This window comes from Mugil cephalus, chromosome 6 (genome assembly GCF_022458985.1).
Source record: "Mugil cephalus isolate CIBA_MC_2020 chromosome 6, CIBA_Mcephalus_1.1, whole genome shotgun sequence".
Taxonomy (NCBI): domain Eukaryota; kingdom Metazoa; phylum Chordata; class Actinopteri; order Mugiliformes; family Mugilidae; genus Mugil; species Mugil cephalus.
Genome location: NC_061775.1, coordinates 28,404,374 through 28,425,330, shown reverse-complemented (window position 1 = coordinate 28,425,330; position 20,957 = coordinate 28,404,374). Strand labels below are relative to the sequence as shown.

General features: G+C 40.6%; 1 protein-coding gene across 1 annotated transcript in view; it reads right to left on the bottom strand.

The window, feature by feature from the left end:
* The window catches only part of LOC125009811 (ephrin-A2-like), a 51,808-nt gene extending 37,005 nt beyond the window's left edge, over positions 1-14,803 (bottom strand). Inside the window, exon 1 of the mRNA XM_047588023.1 lies at positions 14,109-14,803. Within this exon, the coding sequence (XP_047443979.1) occupies positions 14,109-14,362 (254 nt within the window). The 5' untranslated portion in view covers positions 14,363-14,803. The remainder of the gene's footprint in view (positions 1-14,108) is intronic.
* Between the last annotated feature and the right edge of the window lie 6,154 nt (positions 14,804-20,957).

Genomic DNA, 20,957 nt, shown 5'->3' with positions numbered 1-20,957 from the left:
GTAGAAGAAGAAGAAATGTTTTTAAATCTGGTTTTAATGACGGAGGACGAACAGAAAACGATGCGGTGTTTTTATTTTTATCGACAAAGTGAAACGAGCTGATTTAGTTGAACTGTGTTTCTGTCCTCCAGGGTTAAATCCAGCAGCAGGTTTGAAGCCCGTGGGCAGGAAGCAGCTTCCACTCGGGGTGAGGAGGTTAAACGCTGCAGTTTGCTGGAGGCCGGCGGCGGCAGGTCCGGACGCTGCAGAGCTCCGGCTCCAAGAGTTAACACCACCCGGCCAGATTCGCTCCCCTCTGCGTCTCGGCTGCATCCACTAACACACCTTTTGTTTTCGTCGGTGATAATTCGGCTTAACAGCTTCGTGAGAGCTCAGGAGGACTCGCTAATCCTGTTAGAGAACACCTGAGCTGCAGCTTAATCCTGTTTAAAGCTCAACACACACAGCTGAGACACCTGGACGCTGCTCGCCTCCGATCACAGATTAAACATCTGATTTGATTCCAGTTATGGGTTTTAAAAGCTTCACTGTCAGAGGTTCAAACTGTCGACACGACGACGTCAGGAGAAAGGAAGCAGCAGGTCAATGGCATCGAAACACATCTGGACTCTTAGGTCGAGTCAGAATTTAGGCTCAGAGCAGCTAAGACACAGGGTTTAATATTTTAATGTAAAATGTAAAATTTATTTGATCCGTTCTACAAAAGAAGAACCAGGTGAATGTTTAGGAACGGACAAGTCAAAGAGCTGAACTTCATCCCAGAGAGATGTTGTGGAACCAGACCATTTATGTTACTTCCTATATACAGGCTACGTTATACATGTTTTTAATTAGATTCAACATCTGACCACACATAGCATTAGCATTAGCATTAGCATTTTATTAAAGGAGCAGAGATGTAGCGTCTCTGATGCCACGACACCGAGTTATTATTATTATTAGTATTATAATATTGGTTATTTCTTAGTTGTATTCATATTATCTAAATTCAAATTCTTATTATGTTCAACTTCCACGTCACAAAACACCTTAAAAATAAACAGGTTCTGTTTCTGGACAAAGTTTCTATGTTTTCATTCTTTAAGCACCGGTGACGTTGCACAAGAATCGGTTTCTCGCTGGTATCAGATAAAACCTGAACCATCCCTAGTTCTGTTCTGAGGAACGGGATCAGATTCCTCCAAAGCTGCTGCAGATCATCAGTTACCACAAACATTTAGTCTAAAGCAGCTCACGCTGGAAACACTTCACCGGGACATTGGACCTTTCTCTTTGTCAACTTTCAGGATGTTTTCAGTCATTTTTATGCAGAAATATCCATGAAACTCCCAGTGAATCCTGAGAGGAGACGCACACTGTCGAACATGGACTGAAAATAAAAACGCTTCAACATTTAAAGTTGATTTGATTTGAGGCAACGCATCAACTCCAGCTCAGAAACACACACCAACACAAACACAATATGTCGGCAGCTCCAGGAAAACCTCATAAAAAGAGAAGAAAAAACATTATTTTAAAGCAACTTTCCAGCAATTTGCACTTTGTACTATTTGAACATCCCTCAGCTCCATCAACACAAACCCACAGCGACTCTGGAGCTGACACATCTGAACAGGTTTGTTTGGCTTTTGATGATTTATGTTGAAAGTGAGTTTGATTCCGCGTCAAGAGCTGGAAATCAAAACCAGCTAAACAAACAAAGCTTCGACAGAATCTGAAGCAGAAAACTAAATAAAAAAAAAAGATGGTGGAAAGTCATTTTAAATGGATCCCAAACAGAGACACAGTGTTTCTGATCAATCTGTTAAAGCGTGTTGTTCCAGGACCGATTATAAAAACACCTCCGCTCAGAGACGACCGGTCTGAAGCTCGGCTCAAACGTTCCTCGACTCTGGAGCTGCTGAAAGGTCGAAGGTCACCATCTGCTCCAGAACCCTCCAGATCCCCCGGCTCGGACCCGGCGGACCAATCCGGAGACACCAGCCACCTGATGTCTGGTCTCAGGTTACACACCGCACCATGTTACACTGACCCATCTGTGGAGGTTCTCAGTTCTCCAGGTTTAGTTCCAGAAACCGTTCAAAAAAACGAGAAGACGTTTCATCTGAGGAGCTTCTTCAGTTCTAAGAGACCGGAGGAAGAGTTTTAAGTATGTTTAATTCGGTTTGTCCCTGTTAAAAGGACGATGCTCTAGACCCACTATCAGTCATAGGCTCCAGTCTCAAGACTAGCGAGCTGCTACAAATGAGGTGGAAGAATCCGACATGTGAAGGAGCATCGACGATATTTATTCAGACCAAGCTAAGCCAAGTCACCGAGCTAACGATGAAGTTAAATAAGTCTCATCTAAGTACTTTGATAGTTAAATGAAGTTATCGCCTTCTGACTTTTTACTGACACATTTTTCAGGATCAGACGTCTAAGTGGAGCAGTGGTCAGGGAAGCAGCTTAGGGTTTGATCCCGTCCACGTTCACGGCTCAGACCCTAAAACCCTCCAAACTGAAAGGCTGCACACTTGTCCGAGAGTTACTGAAATCACTGCAGCAGAAAAGAGAGAAGAAGATGTTTGAGTCTGAGTAGATGGTTTGTAGGAGGAGAACTTACTGGAGACGACAACAAAGAAACGATTTTAGACCAATCACAGCTGATCAGGATGGAGCTAATCGATCAGAGAACCAGGAGGATGTGATCCAGAAATAAAGAAGACATTTTAATTAATTAACATAACGTGTCAACACGGGGGCTCAGAGATGAATCACAATTAATCACAGTGAAAATAAAGACACTAAATAAACTTCAGTTTGCAGTCGTCTCATTCAGTCCCCGAACCCTCGACATGAATTCTGCATCACAGTGAAGCATCATGTGTGCGTCTAGTCCACAATCATATGGCTTTATTTCTGTAACATGCTCAGATATGTGTTGGGTATTTGTGTACTTCAGGAGACCACAACACACACTGTCTCTGTATGAAGTCGATGAAGAAGACTAAAAGAAATCTGTGCAGAGGCCAGACTGTGTCCGCCAGCATCCAAAATATCATCTGCAAATTCAGTCCCACTTTTTTAGCCTTAAATGCAAAACAGAAGCTGCAACACTCTGGTCTCATGTTAATTAGAAACAGAAAATAAAACTCTCAACCAGACATGTAACAAATAAAAGATCGTTTAGTTTTCTTACTTATGTGTGAGGACGAACACCTCACTGCAAAGACATGAATTCCTGTTTGAGTTACTGGACTTAGATTATTTCACAACGTCTGGATTCCTGTTTGAATCATTTGCTGATTTCTGAAGCTCCTCATTAAACACGACTGTTGTTGTTGGTTTATTTGCTTGGAATGAGTTCATTGTTCATGTGGAGTAAAAGACAGAGAGTTCTCTCCTGACATGACCTGCTCCCAGCTTTTCTGATGCTTTTCAGGCCAAATTTCATCAGAAAACAGTGGAAGGTTGCAGCTTTTCACACTCCTCCTCCTCCTCCTCCACCTCCTCCTCCTCCTCCTCCTCCTCCTCCTGCCAGGACTTCAAAGTTTCCCCGATGTGTGTGTGTGCAGATCCAATGAAATGTGGGTCAGACATTAAAATGCATGAGCGGGAGCAGAAAGCATGATGAAGTGCTGAGACACGAGGAGGAGAGAATGTAAAAATAACTGGAGGAGCGGCTCTGACAGAAGCTGACGCCACGACGCCGCGCCATTGGTCCAAACCACCAACAGCAAAAAAGAAAAAGAGAAAAAGAAAGAGGCTTGTTTCCTGCAGCCTGGCCGGTCGGATCCCATCACGGCCTCAAGAACCACGGAGGAGCTCCAGGAATACGACGTAAACATTTCATCTTCACATTAAAGCCCCAAAGTTTCTACATTTCTGTGTTTCAGTCGTCAAATCAGAGCCTGAACCTACATCATGTGATCAGACGACTCAGATAAATCCAAAGGAAACTCAGATTAACTCCTCAAAACGGGATTAAAGTGAAAGTTCTGTATGAAATGTTGTTTATTTCTGTGAAAATCTGCAGAAATTATCTGTCAGACAGTTTTTAGATGTTTTAAATTTATTCTCAGTGAAACTAGAAATAAAGACACCGTTCGATGCATCGCACAGTTTTATGCACAAACCCGAAACACAATGAGATGAAAACTCACTGACGATGAAACAACAGCATCACAGCCTCTAATTTACGAACGGATTCAACCACAGGGTTTCAAACACAACGTTAATACCATAAACTAGAAATGCTCCTTCTCCGTTCTTAATTAAACTGACACAGAAAAAACAGCACGAAACAACATACGAGACTCAAAAATGTACTTTTCCATCATTGTTTAAAATCCTTGTGATTTTTTCGACCGTGAACATTTACGATTATTTAAAGAGAGTTGTTCAAAACCTGGAGGAAACAACCCGATGACATGACGTGAACTCGCTTCACTTTATTTAAGAGCTAGCTAGCATAATTAATTAACAGTTTACTATGAATTAGATTTATTTGCTGATACTTTATTTAATCCTACATACATTTTCCACAGAAGGCCGCGTCTCTACAGCTTTATATTTAGTTTTCCAGCCATTAGTCAATAAAACCAATATTTGCGTCATTACAGTGATTTAGAGGTGGATGTTATTTTATGTGTAGACATTTCATAAAACTGCATAAATTATTTTTAATAGCCAGCATTATAATTAGGGAAACTAGGTCTGGTTTTTAAATGAAAGGATCGATCTTCTTTTCAAAGACCTGATATGGATTCATAAAATACTCTGATCTGAAATCTGAGTCAGGATTAAGTCTGAGGACTGAGGACACGTGAAAGACGAGAAACTAGAGGAAAGTAAATGTCTAAATCAATCTAATACAAACCTTGAACAGTATCTGGACTACTGCAGTGAGTTTATTGTGACCCTGGAAGACATCATTATGTTTTTCTAGAGCAGATGCTAATGGCGATGCTAATGGCGATGCTAATGGTTTTCAGTACCAGATTTAGATTTATGGTGAGATTTCTGTGGATTCATTTTGTTGCGACCCTTCGTCTCTCAGTTCTTCTCGTCGCTGAAATGCAGACCTTCATAAATCTGTCCCTAAATAAAAACTACAACTCAAACAGCTTCAGCTACAGCCACGTAAAAATTAAACGGCTTCGTCTTCTAATAAGGAAAATAAAGATCGTGATAAACTGAAAACGTGAAAAGTGGTTTTCATTTATAGATTCTCAAAAAAACAAACATCAAATCAGAGAAACTAATTTAAGTTTGTTTTTAGTTTTTTATGTTGCAGATGAAACTAGATAATTCTCTCATTTCAAACTAATTTACTTTTTAATTTAGATTTGTTTATTAATTCTCAGTTTGAATCAGTTTCTTCCTGAACCATCAAAGGTTAAATTTGAAGCTTCAGACTTGGGAAAAAAGTTTTAAAATTGTGTCACCGCCGTCGACTGAACGAAAAATAACGACAGGCGATGAACTGATGAGTCCCGATAATTAAAAACACATTCAGAGACTCAACTCTCTGGTTCCTGAACATTTTGTCTGAAACTTGTTAAACTCTCCGTTCTCAAATCTGAATCTAAAATAACAAAAGAATTTTAGAGGTTTAATATTTAAAATGCTACAATATTTATCTTTTACTGAATTCATCAGATTTATAACAGTCGCTAACAGTCGCAGACGTTCACTGTTTTTTTGGTAAATTCAGCCTCGTCTCTTGTCCGTCCGAACAGTCGGGGCTGATCTCCATGCAGGTGGTGGGTGGAGGCCGAGGGGAGGAAAGGGGAGGAAGGAATGGGAGGAAGGAATGGGAGGGAGGGGGGGTCTGACCCAGCCAGAGTTAAGGGAAAGAACAAAATGGCGGCTGCAGCGGTGCGTCACTACTCTGAAAGGAAACCGTCGGCCATTTTCTCCTCCAGCGGTGCAGAGAAGGAGAGAAAAGAAGCAAAGAGGAGGTTAACGAGACAATCAGCCAATCAGACGCCACCGCTCATTATCTCCTGATTAACAGGAGATGAAGACGTTTGGGTCTGACACTTGAAGAGAATCAAAAAACTGACAGAAAGACTTCAGCGACCAGAACCAGAGGCAGTTCTTTACGGTATTCGTTTGAACTTTGACCCCAGACATAAATGGACACTGACACACATCTGAACTCTCATTATTAGGCCCCGGCCAATCACAAAGATGCCTCACGAAGCTCAAACCTGGTGTAAGGTGTATTCAGGTGCTACTTCCGACGAAGACGTAGGAACAATAAACAGACTGAAAATATTTTTAATTTCTTGAACCCTTCATCCTCACTCTGCAAAGAACCAGGATTTATTCTGATTGCTTTTAATAATTTTAACAAATTTTTAACAATTCATTAACGTTTCTTTTGTTTTGCCATTACCGTAAGGATTATTTGACTCGGTTTCAGTCTCTTTGACTCAAATATTTTTGATTCAAAACCATCTGAGACTCATGATTCACTGTTTTGTTATGTTTATGAATCTATTTCAAACCAATCAGTGAGCCGGCTAACGGTTCTTCATCAGTGAATCAATTATTCACTCAAAAACTTTACACATGCCTTTTATCCTTCATGGAGAACAGTGAGGCCGTCTACAATGGTGCCACCGTCAACTGCTGATCCAGTTCTTTATCAACCTCTGATCAGTTCTGATGTGCACACGATTCAGAATCAACTAAATTAGAAAAATATTGTTTCAGTTCATTCAGACGTTTGAAACTATTTTTACGTAGTGACAGTAGTCGAATTAATACGGAATGAATGTAACCAGAACCTCGCACTGGTTTTAAAAAGCATCTTTTCCATCTGATTTATCCGAATGAAGCCGAGACTTTGAACACATGGTCCAATCCATGATCCATTGAGATGCAGGAAACTGAACTGGTTCTCAATGAGGACCTGGTGCTTCTTACAATCATCATTTAAAACCCAGATGATGTAAAACTGCAGAACTTCTCAGAATCTCAGCGGCTGGTTTCACTGCAGAGACTACACTACACTACACGACTCAAAAATGAGTCGATATTTTTATTTTTAAGCAAATATTAATTACTCCAATGTTATTTGTTGCCGTGGAAACAGAACGACTTCCCCCACCCACGTATTATCATATAGCAGAACTGGGGATGTCCTGAAATATCCCGAGTACACAACAACAACAACAACAACAACAACAATGTCAACAACAACAATGTCAACAACAACATCAACAACAACGTTTGAAAGAAGAGAAAAATCTTCCAGAGAGGGTTTGGGAATTTATGGCAGCGTTGGATGACCAGAACATTTCTGAAGTAGAGAACACAAGGTACGAACTCCCCTCTCCACATTAACTTAAACAGAAAGAAAGATTTGCTGGACTAAATCCTGTTGACTTTAGGAGAAAACAAGAAAAGACTTTAGGAAGTTACAGGAGTCCAACTCTAGGACATTTAACACCAGATCAACACTCAGATCAGTTGATGGTGTCCTGATGAATAAAAAATAAATGAGCCGACTCTGAAAATTAACCTCAATAAACCCAATTAAAACTAAAACTTTAATGACAAGTACAACATCACTCCTACTCCTTGATAATTTCTTAGCATGTTAGCACAGGTTCGTCTTGTTGTGATCATGTGAGCTCCACTGGATGGAAGAACTGAACCAAGTCTGGAACGGACCGTTTGTATTGGAGATTACAGATGCAGGCCGATATGATCCCATACTGTGGTTGTCTGTTGGTCTGTTGGTGAAATGGAGCTCATCCAGAGTATTTAAAGTAGTTTTGAGTGAATGTCGTTGTCCTGTGGATGTGTAGAAAATGAACTGTTGTTTTTCTAGAACTGGGTACTTTAGGGTCACATAGAGTGTGTGGGAACCTTGAGCTTCACAGTCTCCTGCTCTGAGAACAACTTCACATTTCTCCTGCAAATCTTTTCTCAGCTTCAGAATTCCTCAGATTTTCCACTTGTTTCTGAGACGTTTCTAAGACTCTGAGCTTGTCTTGTTAACGTCAGCGGAAGTTTTTATTATTTCAGAGTTAAAATCCTCCTCAAAGCTCCAGAGATGTCCTGTTTTAAACGTCTCGTACAAATATGCCGACGGTGAATCGTCTCAACCGGATTCATTCTGGATGAACTCATGTTTTCCGCCATTTGTCTTTTATTAAATCCATCAGGAGCTTCTCGCTCCGTTCACTCTTTCCTTTCTTTCTTTCTTTTTTTTTTTTTTCTGGCCCAGAGATGTTTCTGGTTTTAGGAAACCTTAATGAAGTTAACATTTCTTATTGCTTGTTTTTTGGCTGCATGGAGGCAGCAGAGTGAGACACAAGAACTCTTCATTTCCACATAATTTCATTTAGTGACACAGAGTCACAACGGAGAAAGATTCAGTTTGACCGAGTAAGAGTCAGTTGATTCAGAGAGAGACACCGAGGTCAGAGAAACCAGGAACCAGCTCAGGAGGACGAGCGAGTTTAAACCGACCAGGTTTAGAAAAAGAAGGGAAACATCGTTGTTGATGAATCGCCTTCAATCTAAAGGTTTTTATCTGGTTTCAGGTTCAGCATCAAAACTAGACTCAGTTAAAGGATTAAACTCAGAGATGAAAACAAACTGCAGAGACGTTCGTCATTGATAAACTCTGCAAAAGATTAAAAATGTGAATAATCTGCAGGAATATGAGGCCCTCAAACCAACATACCCCTCTAACAGATGTAGATTGATTTTATTTCATGTTTAAATGTGTTTTTTGTGCATTTATTAAATAATTCAGCACAGAAACAGGAAGTTAATGTTGACGTCGCCCCACAGAAAAACTTTTAGAGAAACACTGATTTCATTTGACCAACGTCTGCAAAACTTTCAACAATTAAATTTACAGATTTTCATGATTTATTTTTGTCACAGACACTGAAACGTTCCAGCGTTTTTATTATGGAACAATGTTAATCTTTCATAGTTGAAATAATTAATATGCCGAGGATTTAATTTGGGAAGTTTTGATTAATTCAGACCATTTTAACGTGAATTTTTATTTTTTTGGCTCAGCTGCATCGTTCTTACAGTCAGGATGAATCAAATCTGATCAGGATCCACTGACCTGATACTGTTTTTTAAACCAAACGATTTTATTCCTTCGATTTACTGGCAAATGTTGGTGAGGATTCAGGTTTCACTTTTAAAGTGAATCAGAGTCTCAGAACTGATCCTGTTGGATTTTCTTCTTAAACGTTTCTTTTTTTTCTGTGAATTACTGGAAAAAAGTTCATTTTCTGCCTGAAACCAGATGTTTTAAAGGGAATATTTACCAGAAAGTGTCTCAGTTTGATGGATTCACTGTCACTTTTAAAGCAAACGAGAGGAAACTGGTCAAATTTCTGCTTCTCTTCATCACATCTGACTAAAAACTGAAGATTAGTTTAATTCTAGTTGAAGAAAAATTAGATGTTTCACAGAATGAATGAGAAGAGAAACCATTGGTTCTCATTAACCTCATTAAACTGATCCATCAACTCATTTATAATCAAACCGTGTCTCGTTTTCTTCTTCACAATCAATGAAAAGTCTGAATTTATTGTGATTTTACTTGAAACCAGCAGGTTGTGAGTTTTCCTGTGAAGGTTTGAGATTTGAAATGGCTTCTGTGAAGAAGGTTTTGAGCCAACGACACAATAAGAAGTCGTCACATTTCTTCCTCGTCTACGTTCTCTGTTCATCTCTTCACATCGTCTCTCTGCAGGAGGTCGGACCATCTACTCTCGTCTCCGGTATTTTCCTCTAATGTTCCTGAAGCTGCAGCAGCGACACATTTCAGAATAAGAGCTGAAATATTTCCTCGTCCTCACGGTGCCATTTAAAACCTTCTCACTGAAAATGAAATGATGTCAAACCTTCACAGAAAAACTCACAACCTGCTGGTTTCAAGAAAAGTAACGACAAATCCACGATTACAAGGAAGAAAAAGACTTTATGAAATGATTGACAGAAAACTTTCGTAATGTGATAAAGGAAACTGGAAGTTTGAGATAAAAATAAAAGAAAGAATTTGCGGCAATTTTTTTTTGATTTGTCTCAAAATTAACGGTTCTGTCCAAACTGAGACAGATTTAAGGACAGAAACTGGACTTTTTTCCAATAGTTAAAAGAAAAACAGGAAGCTGACATGAAAAAAATGTTTGTGAAGAAACTCCATCATCATCAGTTCTGAAACTTTGATCCATTTTTCTCTGATTCACTTTAAAATGGACGATGATTTGATACTTTTCTCAAAAACCTGTTGGTTTTTCATCCTGAATGAAAGATCTCTGTAGACATTTAGGACTTGATATAGATCACGCTGAGGAATCTTTGGATCGATTGTTTAATTAATGAAGAAGCAGATTCGTTAAGTTTGATTTGAATCAGGAGCAGAATCAAACTGATCTTCGGTTTTTGGTCGAATGTGACGAAGAGAAGCAGAAATCTGACCAGTTCTTCCGTTGATTTATCAGAAACATGTTCTCAGTGTTGGAGAACATTCTGGATTATATTTTTTAAGTTATTCATTTGAAAATGACTCATTTCAAACAGGAAATCTACTTTTCTGATTTAACAAACATGAACACAAAGTAAATCTGATTTAATTGTGAGGTTTAAATAAATCCTCCAAAGTCTGAGCTGATTCTTTTCTGCAGCAGGAGAAATAAAACGAAGCCGTTTGTGACGTTTTGCTGCAGAAAAGAATCAATCAGCAGGAATCTCAGTTAAGTTCTACATTTAAAATTTAAATTTAAATTAAATTAAAATCATTCTCAGAGGAAACATGGAAGATTTCTGGAGCCGCTGATGAAGATTCATGAATCCACTGATTTAAAATGTTCATTAAATCTGATAATTTGCTGATTTTCTACTTTACGTCACAGAAACCGAATATTTTAAAGTGACGGGACTTTATTTCTCTGGTTTAATTGATTCACACTGAATAAAATCAATAATTAAATCAATAATTAGCTGCAGAGTTTCTTCCTTCATTCAGTTTCTTTAATTGATTTTAGTGTAAAATGTCACAAAAACTCGAGACGATGAATTTATTTGAGAATTTGGCTAAAACTGTTTGATTCTTGTAATTGATTTGGTGATTTAACCACTAACAGACATTTCTTCTTCAAACCCAGTCGAGCTGCTCCTGAACGCATCATCAGGGAACAGTTAATGAAGCAGACGAGTTAAAACCAGGAGGAGAAAAGTCGTTGATCTGAGTTCAGATTCAGGAACCAGTGAATTCATTCAGAGAAAATCATCGTCTATAATTAAAAAGACGGAGATGAATGAATGAACCTGATCTGCAGCTAATTACTGGTTTAATTAGTGGCTGTTTCAAACTCTTCCTGCTTCATTAAGTTCAGAATCTCAAATAAATTCATTGTCTGGTGTTTTTATGACATTTTACAGAAAAATCAATGAATGAATTAAATGAAATCATCATGTATAATAAAAAATAACTAAATACAGGAACCAGCTCAGGTCTGCAGCTAATTATTGGTTTAAATGTTCATTATTTTCAATGTGAATTAATCAATCGAGGCAATAAAGTCACTTTCATTTTAAATTCTCAGTTTTCTCTGACATAAATAAGAAAAATCAGAACTGAAACCGTCACATTTTAGTCATTTGGTTGAAATTTTTATTTGTAATTTTTTTTCTTTCCATTGAGTCTTTAATCGTCATAAATGTTAAATTGGTCTTAAATGAACAAGGCTCCAGGTCAGTTTCTGTGATTTATTTCAGACTCAGTGAATCTGAAACAGGAGGAAGAATTTAACATGGAGCGATTGTTGGTTTATATCTAAAAGACGCGTAAATTATCAGTGAGACTGTTGGAGAAAATGTAAACGTCACATCTCTCATGTGTTTTGGTCGTGTATAAAAATACGGACGTTTTGAGACGAGTTCTGAACCGTGGACGAAATTTTAGACCCAATAATATTAACGCTGATTCCTCTGGTTTATAAATTTATCTCAGACCTGCACCAGACGGACTAAGAAGTAAAGACGTAAAGACATAAACCTGATCAGGACGTTAGAAAGACATTAAAGAGAAGCTGGACAAGAAACTCAATCAATGGGACGAATGAGGTCCAGTCTGAGGACGAGACCAGAGCGAGCGGCTGCAGGACGGACGACGTGGAGGCTTCACAGGCTGAGATTTACTCTGTGTTTGACTCTTTGTTTCTATCGACTGAAAAATAAAGTGAAAAGAATAAAAACCTGGAGTTTAAGGCTCTGACTGTTAAAACCGTCAGATCCTAGTTTGTGTTTAGTGACACTGTGTTTAAGCCATATTTTTAATACACACATTTTATTTTCACATCTCATCTATTCTGACGTTTAAGTGGCAGAAACTTGATCCAGTTTTTCTGTCGACTACAAGCGCAATAACCTGGAATTTGAATGAATTTAAATTCAGTCACTTCTGATTCACATTTATACAACTTGAATTTTAAGCTGCATTTTCTCACTGAACGTGTAGAAAGTTGCAATATATCACGATATGATAATTTATATATATATGATGTATCGTATCGTGACTCTGGTATCGTGATACGTATCGTGAAACCCCCCCCCCTCCAGCTAAAACCCGTCTTTTGTGCAGAACCCGAGTCGGGTTCAGGTTCAGGTTCAGGTTTTATTTGTGCGGATGATAAATGAAGGAGACTCGAACACATCTGGACCTGAACCCTGGAGGAGGTTTGACAGGCTCCTATTGGCCGGTTCAGATTCCAGTCGTCCAATCAGAGCAGAGACCAGAGGAGGAGGAAGACGACAGGTCAAAGGTCACGGTCAGATCGTGGTTTAGTTTAGAGTTTAAACATTTACTGGATTTAATCTGAGCGACTTCATTTAACGATGAAATCCATCAGATTAATTCTCGTTGAAACGTTCCAGAGTTTAATTATGAAACATCGTTGTGCCCTGATGCTTTAATAGTTCACATTTTTCTTTTCTGTCTTCAAAAAAGAAAAAAAACAAAGATTTAATTTGATGATTTCAAAACATTTTAACATGAGTTTTTATTTATTTATTTTTCAGATTTTTTCCGTCTCAGCTGCTTCGTCCTGAACGTCAGAATTAATCAAATCAAATCTGATCAGGATCCACTGACGTGAACCTGTTTTCAAACCAAAGCCGCCAACGGTTTCACTTTTTACATCGACTGGAAAATGTTCATGAACCAACAGGATTCAGGTTTCAGTCGCTTTTAAAGCGAATCACAGAAAAATGGATCAAAGTCTCAGAACTGATGATGTTGGAGTTTCTTCACAAACATTTTTTTCATGTCAAACTTCCTGTTTTTCTGTGAATTATTGGAGAAAAGTTCATTTTTTGCCTGAAACCAGATGTTTTAAAGGGAATATTTACCAGAAAGTGTCTCAGTTTGATGGATTCATCGTCACTTTTAAAGCAAACGAGAGGAAACTGGTCAGATTCCTGCTTCTCTTCGTCACATCTGACTAAAAACTGAAGATTAGTTTGAAACCTGAACATGTTTATTTTATTTAATTAAAATCACATTATTCACGTAAATGCTGTTAAACCTCCTGTTATTTATCTTTTCAATGTTTAACGTCTCTAAATATATTTAGATTAACATCATCAGCGTTTCTTCATATTTAAAGACTTTTCCTCATTTATTACATTTTATTTAATTATATTATGTCTCATTTATATGTAATATTATGAACTTAGAAATGATATAAAGACTAAAACACATCTCTATAGTTTAATGTCAGTGGTTCTAGGTTTGATCTGTGTGGGGGGGGGGGCGGGGGGGGGGGGGGACTTTATTTAAAGATATTTTCATTAATAAACAGACATGAAGAACCTGGGAAATGTTTTATTTAATTAGATTCATCTTAACTGATATTTGTGGAGGTTTAATTTGACTCTCGGGATAAAACATGTCAGTAAATGTGAATTAACAGAAGAAAAACGTTTTATTTCCGGATCATTTGTTTCTTTTGGTTTTTATCTCAGAAAAGTTTCCACGTTTTCACGCGGAACTTGATCAGAACCTGGAAGCAGCGAAGTGTTTTTGGGGGTTTGGTTTTTTGAATCGTGTGCCCTCCGGGTCCGGGTCTTACCTGGGGTTCGAGCTGTTCCAGTAGACCGCGTACCGGTCCGAGATGAGCCGGTCGTCGGTGACGGAGGAGGCGCAGAACCGGAGCAGGAGGCCGAGGAGCAGCAGCGGCGGCGGCCGCAGCCCGACGCGCTCCATGCGCAGCGGCGCAGCGGACATGCGCGACTCTTCTTCAGCTCTGTGGCACCAGGGAGGAGAACCAGGACCGGGATCAGGACCGGGACCAGGACCAGGACCAGGACCAGGGCCGAAGCACATGAAACTCGGGGTGACTGGTTCGGTTTACATCCACGGAGCAGACGGAGCCATCGCAGTAATCCACTTCACTTCACCAGAGGTTCGTCCGGTACCGACGGCCCCAAACTTTCATCCTCAGTCCGAGGGGACCGGGTCAGGACGCAGCGGACCGGGTCAGGACCGGGTCAGGACCGGGTCAGGACGCAGCGGGGCGGTGCGCACTCGGAGCCGCTCCATGTGCGTCCGAGTCCGAGTCCGAGTGTCTCCTTCAGGATCCTCCTCTTCCTCCTCCTCCTCCTCCTCCAAGTTCAGTCTCTGCAGGACGAGGCGCAAACTTTCCAACGGTTCTTCTTCTTCCTCTTCTTCTTCTTGTTTTTGTTGTTGTTCTTCTTCTCCCAACAGAACCGGGACCCGGACCCGGACCGAGCCGAGGCGCAGAGGACGGGAACAAAGAGGAGACAAGTCTGAGAGAAAGTTGAGGAGCGTTTGGTTTAGTTACCGGCTCAGCTCCTCCAATGGAGAGGGAGGGAGGGGGAGGAAGGGGGAGGGAGGGGGCGGAGCTTCCGAGTCACGGTGTTCTCCTCTAATGACAAATATTACAGGGAGGGGAGGACCCCCCCCTCTCCGTACGTGTTGTATTCAAGGTATTCAAGATGAAGGAAGGATGGTAGGAAGCAAGGCAGGAAGGAAGGAAGGAAGGAAGGAAGGAAGGAAGGAAGGAAGGAGCTGTGTGGGGGGGGGGGGCAGATGAATGTTTAATCCTTTGCTTTTAAAGTGGAGTCACAGATTAATGGAGATGCTCTATTAAACTTTCAGAAGGTCCATGAATAAATGTAGAGGGGGAGGAGGGGGGGGGGGGGTAGAGAGAGAGAGAGAGAGGGGGGGGGTAGAGGAGAGAGGAGGAGGGGGGGGGGGGGGGGGGGGGGGGGGCACATGACCTTGGTGATTTTTTTTTAACCCTGAGGTAAATTTTTGGGTTTTGAGGAACAATTATTCGTCTCACTGTGTTTTTATTGCTGTAAAAATGTTCAGTGGATAATTAATAGTAATAATTAACAACAGCTTCAGCTGAAAGTCATGAAATATTTATTCAGTTTAACAGACGAGATGATACATGAAACATTTATACATAAATTAAAACAGAATCTGTTTGTTTCTGATGAGATAAATTCATGAATGAATCTGTTCTGTACCTGCGGGAACATTATTAAACACGTGGCACATGTAGTTTATCTAGAAACACATTAAATAAGAGGAAGTAAACACGTCTGGCGTTGACTGAGCGCCTCTAGTGGACGTCAGAGGAACTGCAGCTCCGTTTTATTTTATTAATTGGTTTAATTGTTGGTGACTAGCTGCTGGTTGTTGTTGTGTGTGAACATGTGATTGGCTGCAGGCAGCTGATCCTTTCAGATTAAAAGCCTCCAGAGTGTTTCTCCACAGATTAACAGAAACTGTCCGTAGAGATAATTAAAGAACCACCTGCTGTTAATGGAGGTTAAAGCAGCTGTAATTATGTATCAGACACATAGACTGTATATAAAGATGGAACCAAAGCTAGTACAGCGCCCCCTGGTGTCTGGAGGCTGCAGTATAGGTCATAAGCTCCACCCCCTCCATGTTAGTGGGCGGGACTTGGGTCAAACTAAAATACATAAATAGATGGTTTCAGTCATTTTATTAGAGCTGATGAATGTTCAAGTGATAAGTTTTGTTTTGGTTCTTTATTTTTTGATGCTATAGAAACAGGATGTGACATCATAGTGACCACCAGTTGCCATGCCAACCGCTCCATAAAGACGTCCCGTGGGACAGTGAGAGGTGGTAAAAACTATAATAAGTTCATTCATGAGTTCAGCTCCAGCCTCTGTAATAATAATCAAACTAGTGATAAATATATCACAGATTACACGTCTGTTATTAAACATCTTTCGATGCTACAAATGTTTCATATTTTCGTTTCTGCTCCATAATTAATACTCACCTTAAAAACCTGTTGTAAACAATTTTCCACTTGTCGTCTGCCCCCTGGTGGATTAATCCGTGCACTGCAGTCACAAGCTTTTGGTTATCATTTCCAAAATGGCCGCCTCCACATATTTTTTTTTAAAAGGTCACGTTAAGAATAAAATTATGTTGTTGTTGATATTTAAATATGAATTTTAGCTTTATTCCAGTAAACTGTAATTATTTTATAATTAATACATCATGTCGTATTAAAATCACGCTGAAAACCAGGTTTATAATTATACTATAATATACTATAATATACTAATTACTATTAATTACACGAGATACATCACATGAAGGAATCTGCATTATTCCTGCCACTGTGACAGTTTTTATAGTTTCATTAAACTGAATATTTCAACATTTTTAACATGCATTAATCTTTTCCATATAATATCATTTATATGTACATTTTTAATATATTGGTGATTTTTTTTTTTATTCAACCTCAAATTAGTTTTCACTGTCATGTTCACCTGAGTAACGGCAAAAATAAAAAGGATCCTTTTTTTATTATTATTATTAAATACTATTTATGACTTAAATTTAAAATGGTGCGTAAAACGTTATGAACGTAACGTGAAACCATATATGGAGAATATTGATGATAATGTTTGGGCTGATTTTTGTGTCTTCCATTAAAATAAAATAATCATAAAATACATAAAGTTTTAGAGACACAGACGTTGGTCTCAGTACCAGATCCAGATTTAGGAGGAAATCAGCTTTGGTTTCTTTGGTTCTTTGTGTCTGGTTCCAGGAGGAGGAGGAGGAGGAGGAGGAGGAGGAGGAGAAACCCCATCTTGTCTGTTTGTCCTTGCTGAAGGAGAAGCAGCGACTCTGCGGGGGTTCGACCTCCGACTCAGACCAACGGACAGACGGACGAATTAATGGACGGACGGACGGATTAATGGACTGTCTCCTGATTCGTCCATCAGCCTTTAATTGACCTAAGGCTGTGATTGTGTGTGTGTGTGTGTGTGTGTGTGTGTGTGTGTGTGTGTGTGTGTGTGTGTGTGTGTCTGTGTGTGTGTTACTGGTGTTGTGGGGACATAAACCCTCTGATGTGTTAACGAGGACATTTGAGGACCTCGTTTATAAAGAGACAAGGATGGAAAGACAATAATAATAATAATAATAATAATAAATAATAATAATAATAAATAATAATAATAAAATGGAGCCTTTTTTATTTTTAAGGCATTTTGTGACGTGTGAGTTGAACAGAATATTAATTTAAAAAATATAAATACAACTAAGACTAAAAAAAAATGAACCAAAACAAAATAAAATTCACGATAAACTGTCATAACTATAATAATAAAAACAGCAGCAACACAAAGAACGTCCCCCAAACAATCACGAGATTTTAGAGTAGATACTTTCAATCAACTTCAAAAAAAAAAAGTTTCAAAAACACCATTAACTTTAAACTTTCAGAGGTTTTTCTGTAAAGATGATGAACGTGTTAGTGTTTTCTGGCTAACATGCTGCTCAGAGACTCTCCTCCAGAGATGCTGCTAACTCAGTGTCGTGGGTCTGTCAGGCATCAGAGACGCTACATCTCTGGTCTTTTAATAAAATGCTATGCTAATGCTAATGCTAATGCTATGTGAGGTCAGATGTTGGATCTAATTGTAGGTGTTTCCTCCTTGTTGCATCTTTAGAGGCTAATTAAACACTCACTGGAACCAGATCAGTCTGGATACTACCGTTAGCATCAGCACCATTAGCATCATGGTCCCAGTGCCGGTACACATCCCAAGCTGTTAGCTATAGCACTTTAAGTGTGTGTATATTTCGGTTGAGGCCTTTGGATTCATTGAAGACTCTTTGTGAGTCTCATTGATGGATCCACCACAGAAGAAGACGCATCCTGGTCCAAGTCCTGCTCCATCAGCCCCTCAGTGGTTCAGGGATTCGTTTTGTCGTCATTTCGTTATAATAAGTCACTTACAGAGACGATGGAGGCCAGTGAACCGATTAAATCCGTGATGGAGCTGTCATCCGGAGGGAGGCGGCCATTAGCTGGAGGCGGCCATTAGCCGCACGCTGAGCCTCCACTTCCTGCCTAAACACTGTTTTCTTCTTCTACCCCTCAAACGTGTCAGAACACGCGTGACTGCTCATCAGGCGTCTGGTCGGACGGAGGCGGCGTCTGGATTAACGGTTTGACAGGCCGGCGGCGTTTGTTTGTTTGAGGAGACGGAGGAGGTGGAGGCGGAGGAGGCGACTCGCAGGAGTAAACGTGGAGGAAGAGATTGGCTCGGAGGCAGTTAGCCGGTCGCTAGCTGAGAGTCCGGGTGGAGAATTAGCATTTAAAGTAGTAGCCCAGCAGGTGTTAGCGCACCTTAGAGAGCTCAATATGTTTCCTGGGAGGAGGAGGAGGAGGAGGAGGAGGAAGAGGAGGAGGAGGAAGAGGAGGAGGAGGTTAGAGGAGGAGGAGGAAGAGGAGGAGGAGGAAGAGGAGAGGAGGAGGAGGAGGAGGAGGAGGAGGAGGTGGAGGAGGAAGAGAGGAGGAGGAGAGGAGGAGGAGGAGGAGGAGGAGGAGGAGGATGAGGTGTGCAAAAAAGAAATAAATAAAAAGCATCAGAGGAGAAACATTCAGCATCATCACAGGTTAAAGTCCTTGATTTAAAAAACACTCAACAGAAAACAGATGTTCCCTAATCAGCTCTACCTACCGCACGTCTAGCTCCCTAACCACTCACCTCCGCATCGCTCCTCCACTCTTACTCCTCTACTCCCTCCTTCCTCATCCTCCTCCTCTAACCACCTTCTCCTCCTCCTCCTCCTCTTCCTCCTCCTACTCCTCCTCCTCTTCCTCCTCCTACTCCTCCTCCTCCTCTAACCACCTTCTCCTCCTCCTCCTCCTCTTCCTCCTGAATGAAAACGTTTTATCTGAAATAATAATTTAATCTTGTACCGGAGGATAAAGGAAAAATCTGATCAACAAAACAAAAAAATCTTTAAACAGAGAAAAGCAGGAAGAGTCTGAACTGTCAATCACTCTGGGAGGAGGAGGAGGAGGAGGAGAAAATCAGAAAGAACTTTTTTTGGTTCACTAAATAATTTTCAGTATTTGAACTGAAGCACGTTCGCGTTCTGATCCAGGATTTAATTCATAGTTTTAAATAAAGACGGAAAATGAATTAATTAAATATCTTTGACGTTTAATCTGATCATCTTCTGGCATCTGGCGCCCTCTGCTGGAGGAAACGTGGAACAAGGAGTCATGACTCCAATGATTTAATTAATGTAGTTTAACTAAAGGTGTGTGTGTGTTACTGTGTGTGTGTGTGTGTGTGTGTGTTACTGTGTGTGTGTGTGTGTGTGTGTGTGTGTGTTACTGTGTGTGTGTGTGTGTGTTACTGTATGTGTGTGTGTGTGTGTGTGTGTGTGTGTGTGTTGTGTGTGTGTGTGTTACTGTGTGTATGTGTGTGGTGTGTGTGTGTGTGTTGATGTGTGTGTGTTACTGTGTGTGTGAGTGTGTGTGTGTGTTACTGTGTGTGTGTGTGTGTGTGTGTGAGTGTGTGTGTGTGTGTTACTGTGTGTGTTACTGTGTGTGTGTGTGTGTTACTGTGTGTGTGTGTGTGTTACTGTGTGTGTGTGTGTGTGTGTGTGTGTGTGTGTTACTGTGTGGTGTGTGTGTGTGTGTGTGTGTGTGTGGTGTGTGTGTGTGGTGTTACTGTGTGTGTGGTGTTCTGTGTGTGTGTGTCGTGTGTGTGTGTTACTGTGTGGTGTTACTGTTGTGTACTGGGGTGGTGGTTTTATTGTTTTGTGTTGTGTGTTGTTGGTTGTTGTGTTGTTGGGAGGAGGTGGTGGGTTGGTACTGTGTGTGTGTGTGTGTGTCTGTGTGTGTTACTGTGTGTGTGTGTGTGGGTGTGTGTGTGTGTGTGTGTGTGTGAGTGTGTGTGTGTGTGTGTGTGTGTGTGTGTGTGTGTGTGTTCTACCTGAGCCTGCAGAGGAACCTCCTTCCTCGTTCCCGTTCCTCAGTGATTTCTGTCCAGTGGCTTTTACATCCATGTGATGAAGATGCTGGAGAGGTTGGTGCCACTAAGGCCACAGGTGAGATGGTCTTTAGCTTTAGTTTCCTGATGACTCTGTGGTTGTTGAGTCATATTGTGGTTGTTGGGAGGAAGGAGGATGAGGAGTATAAAGGACAGTGGACAGATTTGTGGCAGATCCTCAGCCCCTCAGCATCCTGGGCAGGGACGTGGAGGAGGTGGAGGAGGTGGAGGAGGACAGATACCTGGGACTGAGCATCAGTAACAGACTGAACTGGAGGAGCAACAGTGCAGCTGTGTCCTATAAGGCCTCAGAGAGGAAGCTGAGATCCAGAACCCTTTTCTCTGCTGTGGTTCTGAAGGAACAGCTACACACTGAATCACCTGATCAGGGAGGCTGCTCTGTGATTGGCTGAGAGAGGAGGACAGACTGATAACAGACTGATACCATGGATCATCCTGACCTCCCTCTCCACCCGACGATAGACAGACAACAGAGCTTTTTCCAAGAGACTCAGACAGAGAACGCTACAGGAAATATGTCCTTCCTCTACCTACCTACCTACCTACCTATCTATCTATCTATCTATCTATCTATC